Below are 26,599 nucleotides of genomic sequence, written 5' to 3' on the forward strand. Positions count from 1 at the left end.
GGTCTGGAGCAGCTCCTATTGAGAGACTCTGGGAGCTGGGCATGGTTAGTCTGGAGAAGAGACAGCTGAGAGGAGACCTCATCAGACTATACAAGTAGCTTAAGGGTAAATGCCAAACTCTTTCCAGTGTTTCCCAGTGACAGGAAGTTCCATCTCAATGTGTAGAAAAACTTCTTTCCTGTGAGGGTGACCAAACACTGAAAACACACTGAGCAGAGAAGCTGTGTGGAGTCTCCATCTCTGGAGAAAATCAAAACCTGCCTGGACACAATCCTGTGCAACCTCCTCTGGGTGAACCTGCTTTAGCAAGGGGGTTGGATTAGATGGTCTCCACCCCAACCATTCTGTGATTCTGTGATATGTAAATGCCACCCACTGGCTTTGTCATTAAAATTGAAGGAAATCACATAACCTCTCCCAACATGGATCTGTAATGGAAGAAATAGGTTCAAAACAGGACAGCTACATGGAATAAATATTAAGTAGTTGCATATAGCAATCAAAGCTATCCAGTAACTGTAACCACTGCAATTATCAAGGAACATTCCAGAATTCAATCCATGAATTGTATGCAGGACTGGGGATTATAATAAAAAGGAAAGAGAGAAATTTACTGCAGTTAGTGTTGAATGTGTCTTTTCCTACACAATGTAATGTAGCTATTGTTGATGTGTGAAACTCTGATGATAAATTATGAGAGCAGAGAGAATTTTTTCTTGCATATGAACATGGTAATATGCAATCTGCAGCAGCCAAAAGTCACTATAGTTAAATCTAACCCGCTTTTGTGTCAATAACCTAAACAGAAAACATATATAATACTCTAAGACAATTAATATAGTTTGCAACAATTATGTTTCTTAGCTCTATTCAAATACCAATTCACTAAATGGTTATTAATAGCACTTGCCAAGGTTTAACATAGTTATAAAGATCTTTTATTATACATGACAGAAAAAAAAAAGACTAAAAAAAACCTTCACCTTTTTATTTTAATGGAATCATATGTAGCAATATATAGGGGAGCTGAGTAAATAAGTTTGATCTCTTCTAGCTGTTACCATCACAGCCCCTGTTAGGAACACTTGGTCTGGCTGCACTGCTATATTTGAGGGTGAAAGCTGTTTAGTTTCTGAAAACTGGACCTATAATCACTATGCATCATTCCTCTATTTTCTCCATATGAAAATGTATTTGCATATTATCAGCTTTATGTTATTACAATATTCCTCTCCCCTTTCTCTGAACCTTAAACCATTTTGCAGGAATAGAATCATAAAATTGTGGAATAGCTTGTGTTGGAAGGGACCAACCCAACTATGGTGTCTTCCCTGGATTACCTTCTTCATGTCTAGAAAAGGCACCATTTCTTTCCTGTCCAGCACAGGCTTCTTTCTTTTTTTCTTTTATTTTCTTTTTCACGTTAAAGGTTCTGATTTCATATCCTAAGAGGTTGTAATGGGGTACTCAATGCTGCTCATTCAGATGCAGAGTTTCCATGCATCTGCCCTCCCTTTTCTCATCTTCTCATCATGAAAAGGTCACATATTTCATAGAATTAACCTCATAATATTCAAAGAATTGCTTATGGGGCCTGTACTATTAACTAGTATTCAGTGGTCAATAACAAGTATTTTCTGAACCCTGACCACCTACTCTCTAGAAAATCTTAATGAAAATATAACAGCTGAACCAATCTACACAATTGTTATTCCTAGAAAGATCACAAATGTTGGGCAGTAAGATGGAAGGGTTTCTGTGATGGAGGAGGAAATATGGAGTACATAACAACAAGAGGGTTAGGCTTTGCTCCGTAGAAATCACTCTCAAGGTAACTGTGAGTTTGGAGAATAAAAAGATTCTTGGTATTTGCTTGAAGCTTTTTTGCAGCTATATTGATCAAATCATTATTCATAATCCTTGAAAGTTTCTTATACCTGCCATGAGATATTCTTATATTCTTCCATTAATAGTTTATCTACTAACCTAAATATTTACCTAGTTATCCTGTTGATTATTAGATACTTATGAAGCTTCTAACCAGCTGGTTTGTTTACAAATTCTCCTTCTAATATCTCCTGAATTATTTACAACCTACACAGCAGTCCTGCTCAAAACCATACTACAAAGCATTCCAGGAAGAAAACCAAACATCTGCACTTCAACGTGAGTTGCTTTTCAAGTTTAATTGTTTTCTTCCTCAGGCTATAAAATCTCTAAAGTACATACTTAAAATGTCTAAAAGATTTTATATTCTGAACCCACAGTACAATATATAATTCAATTTGTTTTAAAAACAAGGCTTTCTTCTGTCTTTTTTGTGAAAGCACAGAAATCTTACTTACAGGTTGTTTTGTGTCGGTCTCAACTGTAAAATGGCTGGGATCACTGTTAATCATTTTTAACAGCAGAGCTTCATGAGTAGGATTAGCAACAGGTATGTGTATATGAGCCCATCTGGAAAAAATCATATACACAATGATGAATAATTACAAAGCTTCTTCCATTACATGTCATTGTGCACAGTAGTTTTTTTAATTTCCTAAAAAATTCTGGATTTTTTTATTTTAAAAATAATAACTATGTTTCATTGCATTAGCACATCTGCACTAGTGTGGGAACATATTTAGTAACTACAAATATTATTAATAATCATCATTAATAACAATAAATCCTGAATTCATTCAATGTTTCATTTTGATCATTTGTTATATTGTTTACTACAGCATAATCAAAGAATCATTATGTTGCATATGTAGAGTATATACTTTAATGAGAATAGTGACCCTCCCAGAACAAAGACTGGAGTATGCTGATTGCCTAAATGTTATGCTTTAAGTCAGCTGGCCCTCTATTTTACAGACTTTCTTTCTTTATTTTCCAGTTAAAGAATATTCATGAGTTACTTTCAATAGGAAGAAAGTTTTAAAAATAATTCATGACTCCCAACATTTCCTCTATTCTGGTAAAAATACAAAATATTTTGTTTTCAGCTAAGTTATATAACTATAAATCACATTCTTGTTGTAATACCAAGGGACACAGAGAAGACATTCAAGATGAATAAGTGAAAACAGTAAATAAGAAAAGTTTGAAAAATGAGATACATATATTGGTTTTGCTGTAATTTATCTCCTAATGGATATTCCCTCTAGTCAAAGCCATGGCAGGTCAACTGCCAGATTGCTCCACATATTTATCATGTGGAAAGAATTAGTCTGTTAATCATAGCTAAATCAGTAAGAAGAAGAAAATATAAAAGCAACACTGAGAAGATATTTCAGTCCATCTTTATCACTGTAACTCCAGCCCCTAAAACCAGTTCACAGGTGGACTCCTTCCAACCCATGCAGTGACATAAATTCCCAGCAGTGAGCAGCAGACTTGTTTCTGACTAACACTGTCAAAGCATTGTATCACTGAGATCTCAGAACCTAAGAGTAAAGAAATATTAGGAAAGTTTCACTCAGGAGCTTCAAACTCACTTGTTAATTCCTGTTTTTCATATTTACCATCTCTACCCTTTTTTTTTGTTTTGTTTTTTTTTTTGTCGGGTTTTTTTGTTTGGTTGGTTGGTTTTGGTTTTTGTTTTCTGGTTTGTTTTTTTTTTATTTTGGTCTGGTGTCTTTCATATGTAATATTTTTTCAAAGAGAATACTAATTTGGAATATCTGAAATTAGAGTAAGGAATTTCTTGACTGTTAGAGGTCCTTCAAGTCATCAAAATCCTGCCACCCCACACAGATTGACTGTCATGGTTATGCTGAAAAAATTGTTTCATGTGGCAGTAAATTCCAGACCCCTGTGAACATCATTCAACTGACTCATCTTCAATGACTCCACTGTGGAGCCCATAACAGGATGGATAAGGAAAGATTAAAAATATCAGGGAAGAGGTTTGTTTCCTTAGAGACATATGCTAAGGGATGTGTTAATCTACTTTGAGACAAAGAAAAAGCAAATCTGACTGTGATAGCCCCAGAATTTTGGGGAATCTGAAGAAGGGTTAAAGGATAAATTGTTAGAATTTTTTTTTCTTTTCTCTTTCCAAAATTGGTTAGAAATTGATTTTAATTTATCAGTGGGTCCTTGGCTCCCAATCCAATTCCAGGTAATGTTTAAAGGACAGAAATTCCTAATATTTCAGATCAGTAGAAAAAAGAATACAGCAAGGACACAATGAAAAACATTATTCGTATATTCATATGCTAATGCTTCTTCTGCATTCAAGGAAAAGGTGGTAGAATGGAAGTTAATATGCTAAAAAACTACAAATCTTTACCAAAAAAGAAGGCTTCAAACATTTGATGGCATTTACAGTTTGCATCTCTGGGTGCATAGCATGGAAGTACATCCATTCAAAAAACTCCCAAATTGATATCATTCTTAGACAATACACAGATATTGTCTTTACATATTCAACATACATTAATGCAGCCAATTTACTTGGACTGTCTCATCTCTTCATGAGGCAGAGAAATTCCCAGTAATTGAACTGTAAGCTCAATGCCATCATTGACTGCCTTTGTCCAACACTTTGCACTTCAAGAAGAGTGCTGATGACATTATGCTGACACTGCTGGACACCACTGAAAAGAGCCTGCCACCATCCTCTTGGCACCCACTTTTGTGATATTTATGTGTATTGATTCGATCCCCTCCCAGCCTTCTCCTCTCCAGGCTCTCCTCAGAGGTGTAGCTCTCACAGTCTCTCCTCATAAGAGAGAAGCTCCAGACCTCTCATCATTCCTGTGGCCTCCACTGGACCCTCTCCAGTTGCTCCTTGTCTTTCTTGTACTGAGGAGCTCAGAACTGTCCAAAAACTGGATACACTGCTCCTCCGTATATTTACATATTTACACTTTTACAGATACAAGCACAACATACATATACTTGTAAAGGGAAAAGAAATCTCACTTGAAAAAAATAAAACATAGGCTTTGAGGAGCTTTAGATAAGAGTTTTGACAGGAAGAGTTGTAGTTAATAGAGCTAATCTTTTCCAACATCCATTTTACTTGCAGTAGGAAAGGATGACTTGCCATTTTCCACTAAATCATTTATGCATGTAGTTTCCAGGCAGTGCATGCCAGAGAAAACTATGAGTGCCAGAAAATCTGAATAAAAAGGCTTTAAGTAACTCCTAATTCCTAATAGTAATAGCCTACATAGCAGAGAAAAATTATGGTTTTTACTCCAGTCAGCCCAGAATTTTAAAGTAAAAGCCAGGAAATAGAACAACTTTTTTTTTCTTTAGAACATAATAACAAAGGCATTGTCAGTTATCTCCAGTCTGTGTACCACATTTGAACAGCTCAATATATTTACTCACAAAAATTTAATCAGGTAAGATTTCGTGTTGTGCTCTCTAACATTTCTGCTCAGTCTGTAATGTATATTAACTACAGGTTTAGTCAAAGATACACAGAAGGAAGTGGAATTTAGCATGCAGAAGAGCAGTGTGTCCACAGAAACTATTAGGAGGTGGAGATAACATGTGAAAAGCACTACTGAAATTTTGACATTCTTCAAAGTCTTATCCTCAAAGTTTTAGTTTATGCCTTGAAAGTCAGAAGTGAATTGAACATTATGCTGTCAAAATGCATGCTGAAATGTTATTGAAGGATGGTAATAAATGGGTTGGTTTCTCTAAGGCATTCATTTTCCTAACACTTGCAGTGTTTCAACCACGTCTACTCCCTGGACTTGCAGAACAGAAGTTGCATTATTTTTCCATTTCTTGAGAGGTTTACAGATATTGCTAACTGTTGTACTGGTATGCAACCATTTGTAAAGCAGTCATTTAATTTGTCATTAAACTCTTAGTTCAGAGTCAAGAAAGAGAAAATAAAGCAAACCTACAGAGCTCTGTACAATGGATCTTGGTGCTTACACTCTGCAGTATTGTCAGTGATTTCTATATAAAGAATTCAGAGGAAGTTTACATAGAAGCTAAAATTTCATTTCAATCTTTTTTTCTGCGAGGAATATTTCACCTACCTGCAAATAAATCTAAAAAAATATTCTGTAAGAAACTTCAGCAGACATAGAGCACTATCCTGAGTTTAAACTCTTAATATGCTTTCCATGATACTTAAAAGCAGTGGTCCATTCCAGCACTGTGAATTACTCACTTTCCAAGTTCACATGCTATATCAGCGAGCACCACTGGCGAAGGCTTGTCTACATTGAACTTCAGGGCATACCAAAATTCTCCAACCACATCTGATCGGAACATGACACTAAAAACAGATACATAAGCTTAATATGACAGCCATTTTCTTCAGATCACCAAAAAAAACCTCAAAAAACAAAACAAAACAAAACAACAAACGAATAAAAAAAACAGATTAAAATTCAGAAAAAATTTAGTGAGTTCAACACAGTGAGTTCTTTAATTAGATTATACTTTTCCTCAAACACTTCTCACTGGTATCTGAATTCAGCTACCAAGTCTAATAATATTTAGAATTACTGATGCAAGAAAACCTCTTCTTTGTCTTTCTTAAATTCTACCAATAAAATTCATTTGTTGCTTGTAGTTTTTGTTTGTTAGCTTGCTTTTATCAAAAATAGAACTCAAACATATTTCAGCTTATAAGAGTAAACTTTCATTTCATTTCCATATCACAGTATTTTCTTTTTAGCCATTTTGAAGGCCAAAGTAACAGAAATACTATACACTAATTTTAAAAAGGAAAATCTTTTCAAATCTAGTGAAAAAACCTTAGGAATATATATAGACACATTCCTATGAGCATGGCAAAGAGATACACTTCAAGGAATATTCAATCTATTGTTTTGATATACAATCAAGGATTGTCATGACTGAAAATTGCTTGCTGTTAGGTGAGATATGTGCAGCAATATATTTCAGTTACAGACATTCTAATACTGTCCTTTCCTCCTGCAAAATTTCTTTTCTATTTCTTGAGGATTTTTGAGTAGTTGAGCCATAATAACATTTAACCAAAGCACTAGAAGCATATAAAAACTTAGAAGAAATGCACTGTACAAACCCATGACACTCTAAGGATAAGGTTTTTTTCTAAATTATAGGTAACTATGTCTATTTCATGACTTTCTGTTCCAGACCATCCCCTGTGCCAACAGAGCTTTTAAAGTGAATATAAAACAGCTCTGGGAAAGAATCAACCATTTGAAAAGGTACACATGCCACAATCCCTTTTCCAACAGCTCTTCCCAGCTGCAACTCAGCAAAGGAACCAGACCATGGCTTCAGAAAAAGAAGTTAACAGTGTGGCTGTAATGTGGAAGAACCTCTGTCCACCTGTACCTGCAGTCTGTGGGAGCTACAGATATTGAAGAGAGCTATTACACGCTTATGGAGCAACACTGCAAAACCATTTGAAGAGTTTCCACATGCGCTTTATTTCATCTCTGCATCTATTCCCTAAGCCCCAGCCCACCAAAGCTGAGCCCAAAGTTTTGTCCTGTTAATACAAACGTTTATCTTATTGTTTGGAAATTCTGCACTTGAGAAATGCTGGAAATATTATCTGGTATGAAAAAAGGTTGAGCTCTATTGTCATTTTCAGTTTAAGATAGTTTAACATAATTTCTATAAATTCCCACAGAAAGAAAAAAACACAAACAAACAAAACAACTTTACTAGAGTTATAACAGTACTCATTTTTATAAAACAGTATTATTTGAATCTGTATTACTCAATCATACCTGACATTATTCTGGTCTTTGGAAAAATCAATACAAGCAAATTGACTAAATCTCTGAACAGATTTGGATTTTGTAAATGTTCTTTCAAAACTGGTCAGATGTCTCTGCCCTCCTCTTGAATCACCACCCCACCCTCCACCCCATCTCCATATTTCTGCCACTCAGTTGAGATAACTGAAAAACAGGGAATTGTTTTTCAATCAGTCTTCAGGCTAAATAATGCCTTGGTAACCAAATTCCAGAAAAACAAGCTTTGCAATTCTACACTGCTCAATTACTTGCTGAACTGTTTAAACTGAAACTAAGACCAAGAGGTCATCTGTCTTTTTATTGCAATTTATCATACCTGGAAATTCACTGGGATTTCCAATGTAATGAAACATTTTTTAATTTAATACCTCTCCATATTAATTTAGTAGATCATGGTTAAGTAATGGAATATCATGAAGGTAAATGGATTTATGTAAAGAGAGTTAAAGGGTTCTTCACCTGCTTAGTTATGTGTTTTCAATTTCATTCCTTCTCAGAAAAAAAAAAATTGAAATTGTGCTAGTCCCTTCACAGAACTTACAAATTTTAAAAACTATTAATATGAAGTTTTCAAGGGGGGCTTCTAACGTAGACTATATTTCTAGAACATTGTTCACTAAATTGTAGTGAACTGGAATAACAAGGAGTTATTCTACTGCCTGTCCATAATGCTTTTCCCCTGAGACGAAAGCTGCTGCTAGGGATATAATGCATTTAAAGCTGGAAATTTTTTTAATTCCATTTGTTAACTTTTGTGGGTTTTTTTAGGGCAATATTTTCATCAGGTGACTTAGGTTTCAGTAAAGTAGTTCATTTATTAGTAAAACAGCCATATTCACAAGTATCAAAACTCTACGACATACCTTCCAGCAAAAGAGCCAAGACGAGTTGCAGAAAACTGTAGGTGATATGAAAAAGTTTGTTTGGGCCTGAGAATGAAAGATTTTTCTCCAGAAAGGGATGGGTGGTCCAGCAGCACACTCATCTTGAGAACTTTATTGGTAGGATTAGTGATGGGAATATTAATTCCAACAGTATCCTAGAAAGAATTTTAAAAAACCAAAACCACAAAATTATGAGGTATTACACATAAAATATATTTCTCAAATAAGTGTAAGGTGCATATTCATTGTTGGCACTTATGGAAACTCAGGCTGCACCTTTGTTTGATGCGTGAAGTAACCCAAAGAAAAAAAAAAAAGCTGAGTTGCAGCAAGAAACATTTCAGACAACTTTCAAATTGTAAACTCTTTAATTCCATAAATATGGAAAAGTTCAAAACTTCCTGGGTGGTGTGCATTCTAACAGCTCACTTCACCTTCCAAAATATGTCTAAGGCCTGCCAAAATACACCTTTCAAACCCATTAGCTGTAATCCCAATCAAGTAATAACTCCAAACTGTCTCCCAACAGCCAAGCACAGACAATTGGAAATATCCACTTTGAAAGGGGGCAAACAATTAGGCTGAATTCTGCTGGCTCTGTTCCCTTAATTTATAAATTACATCACAATACATGACACTAAGACACCACCACCACAATAAATATTCCCTCTCTTATTCCTTTAGGCTATTTCTCCTACTTGTGACCTCCATATCTTTGTTTAAAATCTAAGGGAAGGATCATCTTTCCTAGACCACCTGGAAAGCATTGATACTAATAAAGATGCATAAAAATCTCCTGTCACTGGAATAAAAAAATAAAGTCAAAATAAGGCCTCATTGGATAAATATGCATATTTTACACAAGGAACACTTTTAGGATGAGCAGGAATTGGGCAGAGACACCCCGCTCTGTACAGCTCCTCCATTTCAGCAGTTCCCTTTGCTGTCAGGTTAGAAATGGTGTCGATTCATCCTTTGTGCCCTGTGTGCATCAATACCAATATGCTCCATGAAACAAAGCACTTTGAATAGACCAGTAGGAATAAAAGTATGAAGGCAGTGAACTGTGATACTCCAGGAGGCATACCTGCAGTTTATAATACATATATTCTATTCATCTATATTCATCCATAGAAAATACACAAAATCCAGAAACAAAGATATGCCTTTATTTCTCTGTACCTATGTTTGTCTACACTTATTTTGGTCTCTTTCCTTTGCTCTAACCAAGCAGTTTATTCCAAAATGCATACCACTTTGGCCTTTTTTTAGCATGTAGTCATTTGTTTCTCACAGCAAAATTATTCCACAAACTTTTTTGTAAAAAGTAAATAATTCAAATTGCAATATGAAAGGAGAAAAAGATAAAATGCCTGTTAAAATTAATAACACACTAAATAATGAATATGAAGTACTTTTATGACCCCGCACAGAGCTGCCTCACACTGATTTCAACCTGTCTATGATTTGGTAAATTTCTATATATTTCCATTTATAGACAATGACTACTGGAATATACATAAAAAAAATTAATGTTATACAAAAACAAATTTAATGTTCTACAGATGGCAAGACTACACCAACAATTTAAATCATTTAAGTGCCTTGCATCAGTAAAATGGGATTTAAATTTGCCATAAAATATTTTAAATCTTAGATTAAGAGTTTTTACTGGTGTAAACAAGTTTCTAAATCTATCTACCACTTTATTGCCAAAGGCTTCGTAACAATTTTATAGTAAATCATCTACATGCTGTGTTGAAGAAATACTTTTACAGTAAAAAGGAAATATGTGACAGCTGATTTAGGAAAGCAGCAGTAACTATCAAAGAAATCTTTTTAATCTTGTACACAAAGGGAAGTTTACATTGCGAGTATTATAATAAAACACTGTTCTCTTTCCAGTATAAAATTAATGATTAAGATTACGTATTTCCCTGGAATTTCCCAGGAAATTTGCCTGGAATTGCCATATATATTCAATAATTTGCTACTTCATAGATGGTAATAAGAGCAGATGTATGTTTATCAGCAGAATATATAAATATATATATAATTTATTTTTTTTTACATTTCTAGGCCTTATTGGATTATTATGGAGTCATAGAACTAGAATAAATAACAAAATGCCCACGCAATTGCTAAGGATGCCTTAAGTTTTAAGTTTTCCTATTCTGCTTGGGTGTGTTTTTCTCTTGTGCTTGGGTGGTGAAGACAAAACAGTGCTATTCCAGCTGAGGACTCAAGGACAACTTCTTCAAACTGCAGGCCCTAAGTACAGACAACATGAAAAGAGGAGGGCAAGCAAGCAAGGAGGATGAAACTTCATTATCTGAGGCTATTAATTAGACAGTCAGCTCCTGCATGTAAATGGACTAAAACCTGTAAAAATGTGAGCTCTCATGACCAAGCTCTCTTTTGCTTCCATCTTGGAGCCATCCGGACAGGGGCCACGACTGGTACTGCCAGGGTGTGGCCTTTGAAAGCCTCTCAATAAATATCCATTTTATTCCCCTCTACTCTGTCTGGCCTCTGTTCCAGCTCCTCTAGGCATCACTAGGAGTATTATTTTTCTTGGAAATACCATTTTATCAGACAGAATGTGAAAGAGGAACATCACAGGCAATTGCCAAATGCATTTATAGTCATTAATTTAGTTCCACATTTCAGTGCTCAGTATTTTATAAACATTTTGACAGAGGAGAAATGTAAAAGTTGAAAAAGAAGAAAATTAATCTCTTTCCTCAAATATTTCTTATATCAAGTCTGCCAGTTACCAAAGTAAAGCCACTTTTGTGCAATATGTCATGCTATTATTCCTTCACAACTTTCAATTACCTACTTCTTGTCCATTGCAGGTTATTTAAAATAATCTCACCAAAGTTAAAATTAAATACAAATATGATAAAACTTTTAATCTCTATAGAAATTGAAAAAACAGTCGACTGCTAACACTTGATCCTACATTAATAGCCTAAGTCTATGCATAGACTCTGCTTCAAAAGATTCTCACCATCAGCAATTGATCATTTGTGCTATCATACTTGTTTGCTGAAATATTTTCCTGACATATTTTATGCCAAACACTTTCTCATCATACCTTTCGCTACTTCCTTCTTTGAGCAACTGGACATAATTTATTTCAGTCCATAATATGCAATTCTACTTTTTCAATGTATACACTCCACTGAACTGATCCTCTTCTAAGTTCAACAAGATAATTTGCAGGAAGATGAACACGTTCTATAATTACTGTGCATAAAAATTCTCTCTGTTCCATCTTCAGTAATAATCCTATTCTCACCATGAGCAGTTGTCAATAAAAGCACTACCTGGCCAAAGCCCCTATGAGACTGACTAAAATTCTTATTTAGAATATTTTTTTTCAATTAAAATCCAGTTTCACTAAGGAGGTGACATTAATTCCACATTGTTTGGAGCTTTTTCATTCCATAGGCCTTGAGGTGAAAGCATTTGTATTTGCACCCACTTTTGCCAGGCTGTGGCTATAGAACAAATTTTCCAAGTTGAGTAAGCAGTAAGAAAGTTATTTTTATAGAACTGGTGAGATAATGCAGCAGAAATTCTTCCATTTGTAGGTCCTTGTCCAAACCATGGTTCTTCTAGACAGACAAATAACAAGTGCCTTCTTTCTCTGGGCTGCACCTGACAAGCAGGAATGTTGCTCACTTAAGGACTGAACTTGTAATGGTGTCAATATAGTTGAAAAAATAGATCTTTGCCCTCTCTCTTCCATGGGCTCAAAATTATCAGAGTTTTCAACATCTCCATCAGTGTCTATATGACAGTAGTAAGAGTTAGAGTCTCCTGCTGTATTCTCATTATTAACTCATTTCTGTTTCTTGGAACAAAAGAGGCTCATGTGAGTTGAGCAGCAGCAGCTGATGACAGAGTTTCAGGGCCATGCTGAACAGAGCTCAGCCCAGTTTGGTCAAACCACTTCTAGAAATCAGTTCTGGCTCTTGAACTGCTTGATGCCAGGTGCCCCCGAGTCACACCTCACCACACTTTTATGCACACACACTGCCAACCCAGACAGGGACGTTCACACTCAGCTGAGCCTTTCTGGCACTGATCATTCACACATGGAGCTCCTGACCTCCTCTGTCCTGAGGGGATGAGTCCTTCAGGCCCCCTGTTCACTCCTAAGTCAATGGAAAAGAACTTTGTGAAGTAAACCATCTCCCTCACTGTACAAGCTCCTTTATTTGTTTGTTCATTTGTTTTCTGTCTGAGATGTGAATCAATTGCCAAGATAATCCTCTCCTTTCCATGTAGGGTTATGAGGCTAGAGAACCACAGCATTGTTATTATCCTGACACTGTATTTTTCCATTTTCCTTGCCATATTTTTTCTTAGAAAATATCAGCTTTCAGAAAGGAACCAGCTGTTCATCAGCAGTGAAGTCTATCAGAACAGCAAACTGAACTTCTTGAAATTTAGGACTAAACACCTTAAGCAAATTATATATTTGTAAACCTTGCTTAGCAAGGAATCCATTCTTGTTACTATTGCAGTACAGGAAATTAACCAGAAGGAAAAAATTTGCACAGGACATTTAATATCAGAAGCTAATAGGGCAGTGAGTTTCAGCATTAAATTTACATATAAATTTACATAGAAAAATCACACCGAATTGAATTTCTTTTAGCTGAAATGGGCATTAGTGCCTAAGTAATAATGCCCTGAAACAGAATACAGTGATGATTAGTTCGTAAGTTATTACAATAATTGTAAGCTCCCTGACTAAAAATTGTGACACTGTTAACCTCGTAATGGGACCTACACATTGTACCAAGCAAACAAACTGGGAAAACAATGTTTTGCAAGAGACGATTACAAAAAACAATTTTTCTGAAATGGAAGAAAAGGAAGAGACTGAAAAAACATTATATCTAATGGCTGAATCTATCTATGATGTCCTCAGCTGCACCAAAAGATACCACAACCCACACCAAACTGATATTACAATAATTCATACACATATAGGAAAACTAATAAACTAAATAATATGCTCATATTTGGATTTCCATGTCAGGATAAAGAAAGTTGTATCAGATGAGTTGAATGATAAGTCAAGTGCTATTTTAAGATAATTATAAGAAGCATACCTGACAAGGGGATACAGACTGACTCAAAGTAAAATTAACATCCCAAATTCCCACAGCTGAGAAAGTAATAACTGTGCTCACATCTTAATGAATACTTTTTTGAATCTGAAATCAAGGGCACCTCTACATCCATGGAGGCTGAAACTGAAGCTCAATAACTTTCCATACTCCTGAGATCACAGGCAGATTTCCTCCTCAGATCCAGCAGTGTTAGAAGAAGAAATTACCAATTACAGCTACTTTTTGCCAAAGTCTATACTAAGATTGGCACTTCCAGTGACCAACTCAGTCGCTTAAATCACCTCATACAGTAATCTGGTTTATCAAAGCTCAGTTGGGTTTGACAGCTCTACTAAAAAATTTAGAAGTCCATCTTTTCCATTACCAGAATCAAGGGGGAAGGAGATCATAGAATCATTGAACTGTTTGGGTCGAAGAGACCTTAAAGACCATCTTGTTCCATGGGCAAGGATACCTTCCACTAGACCAGATTGCTCAGAGCTCCATCCATCCTGGCTTTGAACACTGCCAGGGATGAGGCATCCACAGCTTGTTCAGGGAACCTGTGCCAGGACCTCACCACCCTCACAGTAAGAAACTTCCCCCTAATATCCAGTCTAAACCTACTGTCTGTCCATGAGGCCAGTCTCTCTCGTCCTGTCCTTGAATCCTCCCGTAGAAGGCTTTTCTCTGTTTTCCTGGGGACTCCCTACAGATACTGCTAGGCCACAGCTGGGTCACGCTGCAGCCTTCTCTTCTCCAGGCTGAACAATCCCAATTCTCTCAGGCTTTCCTCATAGCAGAGATGCTCCCTCTAACCATCCTGGTGGCCTGCTCTGGGCTTTCTCCAGAGGTCCATGTCCTTCCTGTGCTGGGTGCAGCACTGCAGGTGGGGTCTCACCAGAGCAGAGCAGAGAACAGAATCCCCTCCCTCACCTGCTGGACCACGATGCTGTTGATGCAGTCAAGGACATGTTTGGCTTTCTGGACTGCAGAAAGATAGGCTGCTTCTGATATCTGACACTGAGTTAATGTAACAAAGGACCAAATTAATCTTCAGAGGATTTTACAGGAAAACCATTTACACCTACTTTGTCATCGGCATTTTTGGAAAGCATGACTCAGCAAGTGACAGATTTCAATACAGCTGCTATTCATCATTTTTATGGGTCACTTTGCTGTGCAGATGCATGCACACTATATATGGGGTGCCAATGATGGAAAACAGTTTGAATCTAATCAATAGATGTATTTATACTCCTTAGGTGATAGGACTATTTTGGGTGATGTAAATCACCAGGCTGCATCTCTCAAAAACAGACATTTCTCCTTTTATTCAGATTGCCCTTTCTCCTTCAGAGACTGTCATATCCACAACACCAGAACAAAATACTTAAGGTCAGTATCACTCAATAAAACGCACTAGAAAGTGCAACATTTCCAAGTAAGAAATGTACTGTTCTTAGGTAATGAAGTCAAGAGAGATATCAATGACTACTGCATTTCCAAAGTCAGTTATGTCTCATGGAGTTGTAATATCCAAACTCTTCTGTAAGCATGTCATCACACTGAGATACTTGCCCAAAATCAGCCTCAAAATAGGGACAATCAGCATTTGTGGCACTTCCTTTAGGGAAGTTAAGGAGATGCAAAATTTAGGACACTTTCTATTTCCAAATAGCTTCTGATATATCAGGAAGACAGTTTGCAAAACCTGTGTTTTTCAATCATTACTCTCTGATCTAGACTAAATCTTACTCTGAGAGATCTTTTTGAATGTAATGCAGGTTAAATGTTTAAGTAAGTCTGCGTAATTCCATTATTTACCACAGAACTGCACTATTACCCCTGGACTCTGAATGTGTAAAGCACTTCAAGATTTAGCTCCTGAACTAATTGTATCTGCCCATATAATGCTACAACACATAGCTGTAATTATTTTCTGCTGGTCTCACTGATTTGTTTTCAAGTACTACATGGAGTCACAATAATGCCATAAATTCACAAATCCAATAGACTAGAACATACTTTGGAAGGATTGCTGAGTGTTGATGATTTCTGCATATTTATAAAGAAGTCAGTAACTGAAACCACAGAATTACTTCCAAGAATTTACTCTAATCTAATTTATTTAGTCTATTAGTTTTAATGCTGAATTAATATTTAGATCCAACTGTCCTAGATTAAAATTTTGATGTGATGAGGTTAGAAATCTCCATCTGACATGGAACTACAAGCATGACAATGTCTGTATCAGTGAAATGCTGAATATCAGCTCACATAGAACTGACCAGGAAAAGGCAATGACCAGCATTGCCCATGTTCCAGTGCTTCAAAGACTTTCAGAAATACTTGGTAAAAATAAACTTGCAATCACCTATGAGAACTCAAAGTTAGAACAGCACCAGAATTATTGCACTACTTCCACCAACTTTAAGGACTCTTGCTAAATGTGGGAGCAAATAGTCTACTATGTGTCTCTTCTCACAGCTCATGCTGGCATGAGCTAAAAGTACTAAAAGTACTTATTTACTTTAAAGTAGTAACCAACTCCAATAATATCTCATTTTATTGAATTTTTATGACCATATTAATGAGGTAATTTACATCTAAGCTACACTCCCTACCATCAAGTTATTCAATCAGTGGAGGTAAAATACTAATTAATTTGACTGTCTTAGCTCTTGCACCTACTGTGACTTTCTTATTCTGTAGGTCTAAAAATACAGTATTAAGGAAGCATTTCTTCACAACTTAAAAGACCAATACCATAATTATCACTGGGACAAAACATGTAGAGATAGTTCTAATAGAAAGCTAAAATTGTCAAGGTTTCTGCTGAGAAAAACTTTCTACTTTTTCTCCTGAATTTTCTAGGAGTAAAATTCCTCTGATATAATCTTTCTCTCCTAGATTCTAGATGCTTTTTTTTTAAATCCAACTTTTATTTTAGGCATATCTCTGCAGTCTCAGGAGCCATACAGTGTTATAATATGAAGAGAACTTCTTGAATGTTCATAGTTTTTTTGAAAACAGAATTATATATAAATGCAAAAGAACAATCTCTATAAGAGTTATCTCCTCCTGTTCCTTACTATGACTCATAAGATCAGATAAACTTTGAAAACAGCCTCAGTTTCTAGTTGTTGCTCCAAGAAAAGTTAACTTTTAAGCCCATGAGGTTTGCTCCCAGATTACTGATTCACATATTAACAATAAATGCTGCATTATACATATTGACTTCTACATGTGACATGTTAGAGGTGTCTGCAGTCTGTGCCACACATTCCCTTAGCAGTTACTCTACATAAGTAATGCAATCTCATTGCATCACAAGCAATGTTTATCAATAATATTAACATCTATATATATATATATATTATTGATATACTAGAACCTCTTAAAAAGCAAAAATTAGAGCAGTCTGAACCAAGGCCCACATTTGCATTTCCCTGGGTCTGTGCATTCTGACTGTTTCTGCTGTCAATCAGAAAGAGTCTCTCTGTGTGGGGAAGATGTTGAAGACAGTCTTTATTAGATACTCGTGAATCCATGAGTCATGGAGTGCGAGTACAAAGCCCTTTAGATACTGATTTCTCCACATTTCTGTGTGCTCAGTTTTGACCAGCTGGCAGATCACCTTGTGAGGGAAAGAATTGCTACTACAATCACCTGAAATATACGTTTCTGGGGGGGTTTTTTTGGATATCCACATATTTGGACATGAGCCTTTATTTCATCCTTTAACTTTTAATACAGTAAAAGCTCTCTCCTGAGGTTTCAGCTTCAAAACTTGGGTAAGTATCAATGAAGTGCTTTTCAATTGTTATATTCATCCTACAGTCACAACCTGCTGTGTAGGGCTCACACAGAACAGATCTGCTGCTTTCATTTTTCTTGACTGCCAAAACCAAGAAAATTTGAAGGTTGGAACCACTAATGGGAAATACCCTGCCTCTGCTTAGATCTGCATGCAAAAAGCAGCACTGTGCCAGTGACCTTTCAGAAGCAGCACCAAGGGCTCAGAAGCAGCACCAAGGGCTCAGAAGCAGCACCAAGGGCTCAGAAGCAGCGTGTGAGTGGTCTGGGAGCCTTTACCAGCAGCAACAGCAGCACAGGTTTCAACTCACAAGGACAAGTCTGGTGGAAGTGTGGGTGGGCAACAAGTTTCAGAGATACATTACCAACTTTGGGGTACTCGTGTGGTTCTAAAGGACTTGAGAGAGAGAGGAAAGGACAGATTTGGCTGAAAGAAGACAAAACTATTGTCTCCACACTTATGTGAGAACCAAACTCAATCCCTTGCAGGCTTTGGTTTTATTAAAGCAGAAGCTAATAATTCACTGTTCGAAACAGACCTTCCCCTCTGGCTTATCTCCTGCTGTACAGATCCTGCTTGGAGCTCACATATTAGATATTTCCTCTCAAGACAGAAAACACTACTTTTCCAGTATATAGATGGATTAAAAAGTCTCTTGACACAGTGAACCAGTGAAATACACTCAGAATTTTCTCCATGAAATAGACAACTGCTAATGAGTAAGTGCTTAAAGCAATAACAGCCTTTTAGACACTTTACATCAAAATTTAAGAACCACCTTCCTTCTTGACCTCTACATTCAACCTGAATAAACCCATTAGGATATTTTCAAGGCACAGTAACTATTGAAGTTCATTTTTCTAAACAATTTGAGATAATGGACCTGAATTTATCAGCCTAAGTTATGCCTCTGTAATACTGTTGCAAATCAGGAAATAAAAGTAAACACCAAAGTAAAATACAGCACAAGTTTTAATTGTAAATTGTTACTACAATGTTTTAAATGGTTGAAGATACTAATAATTATCAATTTATTAAAAATATGGTTGTTTTCTCTGCATTTAGAATGAAAAATATATGCCAATGTGCAAACAACTCATAATAACTGAAAGTGTTATTTAACTAATGAATAATGAACATTAAATAAATTTTAATTTGACTTGAGACTTCCTGTTTTCACAGATGGTTCCTTTGAACTGTTAAAATTCTTTGTAAATTATCTATTCTAAATCCCAGAGAAATATATAAATTATTACTGAGTAAATATTCACTACCTCCTTCCATGTGAAATGAGTAGTGTTAATTTTTACTCTGCATTTCTCTCAAACAGCTTTATATGGAATTTGTTTAGCAGACATATTTGCTACAGGGAATCAATTTCATAGCCTTCAGGTTAGTTGTTATTATTAGACAAATAGGTCTGCAGTTTCAACTAAGGTAGTCTGTACGATCACTGAGACTTTAGCTTTTCTTTAGTCTTCTAAGATTTCAGTTAGAATGATTTTCATCTACCTTTATACAAGAATTCAAATCAAGTAGCAAATTCATTTTTAGAAGGCTGGAGAAAAGTCTTCAGACAGTAACAGAAACTGGGCCCTCCTTCCTACTGAGGGTGATGACTTAGCAAGTGTCAGAGATTGTCACATTTACACAGTCATTCCTTATTCTGAGTTAAATAGAAGAGAAGAAACTCTCAATTGCTTTTTCAATAGGCCAAACCATCTAAATTAGGTAGTGCTGTAGCCTAAAGTAAAAACACCCAGTAAAACTAACTTAAACCAAGTAATTCCTGAGTTAATGGCATTTTTCAAACTTCAACAAACTTCAACCTGTTTGCAAATCAAATCCTTATTAAACTAGCTTTATGCACTTACTTGAAGTTCCTTATTTAGATGTTATGAATATTTGTATAAATTAACTTGTTGCTCATTGTAATGATCTAATTTAATTATCACAGGCTGTTTCAGATGCTGTTCATACTGTCCATAGAAATCCAGAAGAAAAGAAGAACTAGTAGCTTTAACCAATGTTCTAGGGATGCAGAAAAATTTTATTTGATAAAATACTGTTTTATTTGAAAAAAATTATTTTATATATTTCATATTACAAAATTTTATTTGAATTTGAATCAGACTCCAGAATTTTTAAATAGTATCCTGATCGTGGGAACACAGCAATACTATTTTGGAGAAGCACGGATATTTGTACATTTTGTGGGAGCAGTGGTACCTCTGCAAAAACAGTCCTAAAGACAGAGCTTTCTGTTTACAGATGGACAACTTTCACAGGAATTGAATGAATAATAAAAATCTCTTCTTCCTATTCCTTTGTGTTACACAAGGAAAACAGAGATTTCTCACCAAGTCACATTAATCACTGAGGGGGAAAAACAGTGCAATAGCACCAGTTTTCTTGCCAGCTCTGAAAAATAGCAGGACAGGTTTAAAGGTTAGACTTCTGCAGAAAAATTCACAGGTCACTTTTAAGAGCCTCCAAATGTAGTTGGAAAATTTACATTTAACTACATCTTTTGGAGAAATTCTCACTGTTCTCTTTCATGTAACTCTCACTGATATTTATTTAAAAACAAAACAAAAAAAAATCAAAAAGCAAACCCAAACATCAACATAAAAAACTCCCACCCAACTCTTAAGAGTGTACATACAACCATGTTTTGTCTTGAACCAAAAACCCAGCATAAGTTCCTAGAATGTACAGAATGACTGGGAACAGAGTTCAAACATTACATTTGCCTTTCAATAATGTTACTTTACTACCTAGTTCAATCTGTACTGCAGGGCATCAGTGAGCAAATTTTTCTTAAAAAGAACCTTTTCCATGGACTTGCTGTGTTTAATGGTTGAGAGAAAAAACCTTCTTGTTTTGGATTGCTAAGCCCCAGGGGAGTAACAGCAGTTATGGACTAAGAGAATTGGTAGTTTTGTTTTTGAGGACTATTCTCTTTTTCCACATAACAGTTATTTTTCATAGATAGGACCACTTGTCCAGATGAAACATCCCCTCTAATTACTTGGTTTAGATCTAACCTCACATTTTTGTTCCACAGCAGTTAGTGACAGCTCAGATGTCATTTTGTGATCTACATTAGCTCCCTGCTCTTATATCAAAGAGCTGATTATTCATCTAGAGGGAAAAGAAGAGAGGGTTGGCAGCTGCTTAATATTTATCCAAAAAAAAATCACATTTTTATACTTCTTGATATTTTTTTAATTTTTTTTTCAATGAGTTATACAAATATGCTCTGGTCTGAATTACCAAACTGCTTTTAGTTAGAGTGATAAATAATTACCACCTTCTCAAATTTGTTTTTCCTCCCACCAACCATGTTGCCATGGTTCTTTTACTTTTTATACTACCAGTTCTCATGAAAGCATACGATAGAAATTAAAAAATCCTAGGGCATGATTCATAACTTCAGGTTACTCAGTTTCTGAGAATGTGATCCAAGTATCAGCCATATATAACAATATTCAGACTATGGCTTTGCTAAGGATTTATGAAAAATTAACATACCACAGCTATGAAAACAGTGTGTCACCGTCTTCAACTGCCAAGTTACATAATTACAAAATATTCTTAATTTTACGCTTTTCACTTTTAAATAAATAATGAAAAACTTAATAAGGGAGACACTGACACAATTCAGATTCCAAGTCGGTTCTGCTCTAACAGTACCTGTAATGAGATCTCTGCATTATACCTGTGAATTGACATAATGCACTTACCACAAAGTACAAACTCCTGCTAGAATAAACACTATGCAGTGTATTCTGACAGGATGGATTACAAAGATCTGGGTGCTGGGGTCTGTCCATACCAGCTGCAGTGAGACACAGGAGCAGGAGACAGAGCAAAGCAGTGTGAGGACTCAGCCTCCACACTTGTAATGCCCAGAAATGTTTTGCTTATGAGTGCTTCTGTTTTGCTTCCACGAAGTTAAACATCCATCAGTGGCTGAAGGACATTGGATGAGCTCGTGGAAGATATTTTCCAGATAAATTACACCCAAAATAGATGGATTTCATCCACTCCAGGACTGCTGTGTGATACAGATGGAGTGGTAAATGAGGGCAATCAGGAGAGACAGCCTAAAAACACTCTATTTTTGTGTACTGAGAGTTTAACACCAATGCATATCTTTCTTTTCAATGCATATTTGTGAGTTCCCTTCAAGAAATTAAATAGAAGAAGGAAAGGGCTGGAAAAAGGCATGGCCTAGGGAAAATTAACACATTTTCTGAGATTTCTTACTGTTGTGCCTCTCTGTAAAACAACCATAGGTTTAAAACAGGATGCCATCTCTCACTGATGAGTTCTACTTCTGCAGTCCCCAAAGCATGATTCCCAGGCTCTAGAGATCTGCCAAGGCCTTTGTGGGGAATTATTCCTTGAGCCAATCAATCCTATGAGAAGAAACACATCAGTGAGTTGGCAAGGGTGATACTTCTGATCTACAACTTACAAGCCCATTAGAAGGCAAAATCATTTCTGTATGAGAAGAGTTTGAGGAGTATCACGGAATTGTTTGGGTTGGACAGAACATAAAAAAAAACCAATCTCATTCCAACCTCCCTGCTCTGGGCGGGGATACCTTCGACCAGACCAGGTTGCTCAGAGCCCCATCCAGCCTGGCCTTGGACACTGCCAGGGATGGCAGCCAGTTTCTCTGGACAGCCCTCACAGTAAAGAATCTTCTCCTTACATCTGATGTAAACCTACTCTCTCTGTTTGCAGTCATTACCCCTTGACTAAACACTTCATGCCCATGTCTTAAGTCTCTCTCCAGCTCCCTTTAGGTCCTGGAAGGCTGCTCGAGCCCCAGCTCTCTCTGTCCTCACAGGGGAGAGGCTCCAGCCCTTGGATCATCTTCAAGACCTCCTGTGGACTCTCTCCAACATGTTCATATTCTTCCTATTTTGGGCACCTTGGAGCTGGACTCGGCACTGCAGGTGGGGTCTCGCAGAGCAGAGCAGAGCAGAGCAGAGCTGAGCAGAGCAGAGCAGAGATGAGCAGAGCAGAGCAGAGCAGAGCTGAGCAGAGCTGAGCAGAGCTGAGCAGAGCTGAGCTGAGCAGAGCAGAGCTGAGCAGAGCAGAGCAGAGCTGAGCAGAGCAGAGCAGAGCTGAGCAGAGCAGAGCTGAGCAGAGCAGAGCTGAGCAGAGCTGAGCAGAGCAGAGCAGAGCTGAGCAGAGCAGAGCTGAGCAGAGCTGAGCAGAGCAGAGCTGAGCAGAGCTGAGCTGAGCAGAGCTGAGCAGAGCAGAGCTGAGCAGAGCTGAGCAGAGCAGAGCAGCGCAGAGCTGAGCAGAGCAGAGCAGAGCTGAGCAGAGCAGAGCAGAGCAGAGCTGAGCAGAGCAGAGCAGAGCAGAGCTGAGCAGAGCAGAGCTGAGCAGAGCAGAGCAGAGCAGAGCAGAGCTGAGCAGAGCAGAGCTGAGCAGAGCAGAGCAGAGCAGAGCTGAGCAGAGCAGAGCAGAGCTGAGCAGAGCTGAGCAGAGCTGAGCAGAGCAGAGGGGCAGGATCCCCTCCCTGGACCGGCTGCCCTCACTGCTCTGGATGCAGCCCAGGACACGTTTGGCGTTGTGGGCTGCAGATGCTCACAGCTGGGTCTCGAGCACCAACAGAGCTGCTCTCAACCCATGACCTGCCCAGCCTCTATTTGTGCTTGGGATAGCCCTGAGCCAGGCCCAGGACCTTGCTCTTGGCCTTTTGAACTCTATGAGGTTTGTGCAGGCAAGTCTTAGAATTCATAATGAATTTGAAAAGCTGTCAGCTACTAATGAACAACAGTCTGAACTAGGTTGTGCTGTCTAGAGAGTTGAGATTGGTTTCTTTCATTATGGCAGCTGGGGAAAAAAAAAAAAAGAAAAAAAAAAAGGAGTTTGAGTCTGGACAGTGAGTGGTGAAGTTGGAGGTGTTCATTATAAGCAGCCCTAGGACTGACTGGGTTGTTTCAGGGTTACCAACACTTGATAATATCCCTCCTCTGAAATACAGGTTTATCCTTGACACACTTGTAAAGGTTCTCTTGTTTACAAAGCTTTAGCAATCCTTCACAGCTGGAATGCATCCTTACAACCTTTCCAGGTTTCACTAATTATCTATTTTCTCTTAATATACACAGAACTTAGAAAATAATTCTGCAGCTGGATACTCTCCCTCCATTTCAGTAGGGTTATTCTTATTTCTGCAGTGATTGAGCACTGTATTTCAGAGCATTCAGGGCTTGGATTAGAAAAAGTATCTAGATCAGCAGGCTATAGGCTTTAAAAATCATTCATTTTAAATGAAAATCATGCACCAATTTCTCCAAGTTGTAAAAAAAACCCAGCCAAACATGAAAACAACCAGCCTTCCCCCCTTTTGCCTAAAAAAAAAACCAAACCACCACCACCACTACCAAACAAACCAACAAACCACAATAACAAAAACAAAGCAAGCACTAATCCCAAAAAACCTGAATAGGAAAATGAGAAATAAACTTATCTTCAAGAAGTTTAACTGAACACTGAAAAAAACAGACTGTCATCCATTCCTTACTTTGAAATAGAAGCATGTAGAATTATCATAAAGAAAGTTAAAACCAATATTTTATTCTGCTGTTTCCAAAGTAATGGCACCAAGCATTTATCCAGCACAGGAGACACCATGAGTACTAATGACTAGGGAGAAAAACTGAGAAGTGAAACTGCTTCTCTGTCTCAAAACCTCTAAGCATAAAAATATTAAACAGTACTAGCACTCTTAAGAGCCAATTTTTCCAAGAAAAAAATTAATACACCCATAGAAAATGAGATTACATTATTTTTCTTATTCAAATGCTATATTGACCTTTAAAGCATTGTATCATACCAAACAATTTGTAGTGGGCATTCTATTAACCACATGGACCAAAAAAATTAAATCTAATTCAATTTAGGGACAGGTATGCCTCAAACTGGGGGAACTACTATGCTTCTATGTAAAAAATTAGGAAGAAACTATTTTATTTTAAATTTGAACAGCTGTTTCCTTTACTTCCTTTAATTTATGGGTCAATTCTTAGGTCTTCACTGAAATCCATTTTATAGGACCATAGGATATGCTGAGTTGGAAGGGACCCATGTAGAAAACTGAGTTCAACTCCTGGCCCTGCACAGACACCCCAAGAGTCACCCCATGTGCCTGAGAACATTGTCCAAACACTTCCAGAACTGTGCCAGGCTGGTGCAGGGATCACTGCCCTGGGGAGCCTGTTCAGTGCCCAACCAGAAACCCATACTGTCTACTAAAGAGTAAGGACTACAACAGGATTTGACTCTCAGCTTCCAGTTAGATAACTTCTATTCAAACAATGGTATTTCTTTTACTGATATACAGTGATTAAAATCATTGAAATTAGATTAGAGCTTAAAATTAATGACTTTTTCAATATGGCTTATGGCTTTCAGTATTGACTTATTCAATGTTTTTGTTTCCATAAACACCTTAATCATAATCTGGTTAATAGCAAAGTACAGGCTTAAATTATTTCAGGTATAACAGGTCAAAAGAATTTTAACAAAACTTGGGCAGCATAAAGCCAGGCTTGATTCACTCAATTAATCAATCTCCACTTTGAATTTTAGGTTGAGAGGAAAAACACATCCAAAAACAATATGTAGTGAGATGGGTCTCAACAATGTAGAAAGGTGAACTTGAAATATTTTATTAAAAACTTGAGTTAAAGCAAATTATCTCCAAGTCTCTCAGATACATATCTCCAGATACACTTTGATATTGAAATTTTTCACCTTAAGGATGTTAAGACATGGAAATAACAAAGCAAACTAAAGGTAAATATAACTGGAAAATCCTGTGTTGTTCCAATTCAAGATCACTAATCAAATCAGAATCAAGCATTATGCAAAAGACAGATGAAAGCACATGCAATAATACTTAGCACAGAAAATTCTGAGCAAATTAAAGGAGGAGGGTGACACAATGCATGGGTTTGGGGTGGGGGGAGTGCAAACCTAACTGTGGTATTTCCTTTTAGCTGATTTTATGCACTGAAAACAGAAGAGAGCAACTCTGTGCAGACACCAAGATGTGAGCTGCAGACAATTGCATGGTGCTGTCAGGGAGAACTTCTTTTTTCAGAATTCTTTGCACTCCTCAACAGAGGAGAAACACCAGTGATTGCCAGTGCCTCGGACCATCCATCAGGGCCAGAACTTTCACAGAGTGAGAAACTCAGCCTGAATCCCAACACCTCTCACCTCCCCTTTCCATGCTGTGGGAGCTGTCACCCTCCCACAGGCATTGCATTGCAGACAGATGCCCATGTATGAAGTACAAAAGGCTGAGTCAACCTAAAGCATTTCCAAAGCTCAAACAAAAAACTGGAATCTGCAAGCAAATCTACTCATCAATTATAACAGGACATGTGCCAAGATGATCCCACATTGTGCACTGCTCCTGGGGTGCTCCAGGCTGGTGGTCACTGTGGCCACCATGAAGAACAGCAAGATGCTACACCTGGCTCATCTAACATCTCTGTCCTGCCAACTTTACCTCTGCTGTAGCCAGTTTTGGATGTTTCAGAAGTCTGATCACTTGTGTGAGACAGAACAGTAGTTTTGACAGGCTGAAGATAAATGTGTATTGCATTTGATGATGAGATTCAGCTATAACTACCATACCAAAGCAGTGTTATTAGTATTTAAAATTAGATGTTGCTAATCCTCTTTGTTTCAAGACCCAGGAAGGAAGAAGACTCTAAGGTCAAAAAGAGATCAATGTATTCATTAAATCTGACAGACTGATATAGCAGATATACCAGGTATCTGTGCTTTGTAAATATTTATCAGCTTTTGAAGCAATTTCAAGTTCTCACCTTCACAAGACTCTGTCTACAGTTTTCACTAGTAAGATCTTCCAATATTTTATTGTTCTCATTACTGGGACATTACATGCAAGATTAAATAATTCTCAGATGTAAATTTTTGGCCATTACCTCTTGATGCATGTTGGTCAGCAAAACTGAGACATCATCAATAAAT

At 37.1% G+C, this 26,599-nt stretch overlaps 1 protein-coding gene across 1 annotated transcript in view; it reads right to left on the minus strand.

Annotated features, from left to right (window-relative positions):
* Positions 1 to 26,599, minus strand: part of CFAP47 (cilia and flagella associated protein 47) — a 260,595-nt gene that overhangs the window by 72,083 nt on the left and 161,913 nt on the right. Inside the window, exons 52-54 of the mRNA XM_062488108.1 lie at positions 8,591 to 8,766; positions 6,134 to 6,241; positions 2,346 to 2,457 (exon numbers count right to left, since the gene is read on the minus strand). Of these exons, the coding sequence (XP_062344092.1) occupies positions 2,346 to 2,457; positions 6,134 to 6,241; positions 8,591 to 8,766 (396 nt within the window). The remainder of the gene's footprint in view (positions 1 to 2,345; positions 2,458 to 6,133; positions 6,242 to 8,590; positions 8,767 to 26,599) is intronic.

This window comes from Cinclus cinclus, chromosome 2, assembly GCF_963662255.1.
Source record: "Cinclus cinclus chromosome 2, bCinCin1.1, whole genome shotgun sequence".
NCBI classification, from domain to species: domain Eukaryota; kingdom Metazoa; phylum Chordata; class Aves; order Passeriformes; family Cinclidae; genus Cinclus; species Cinclus cinclus.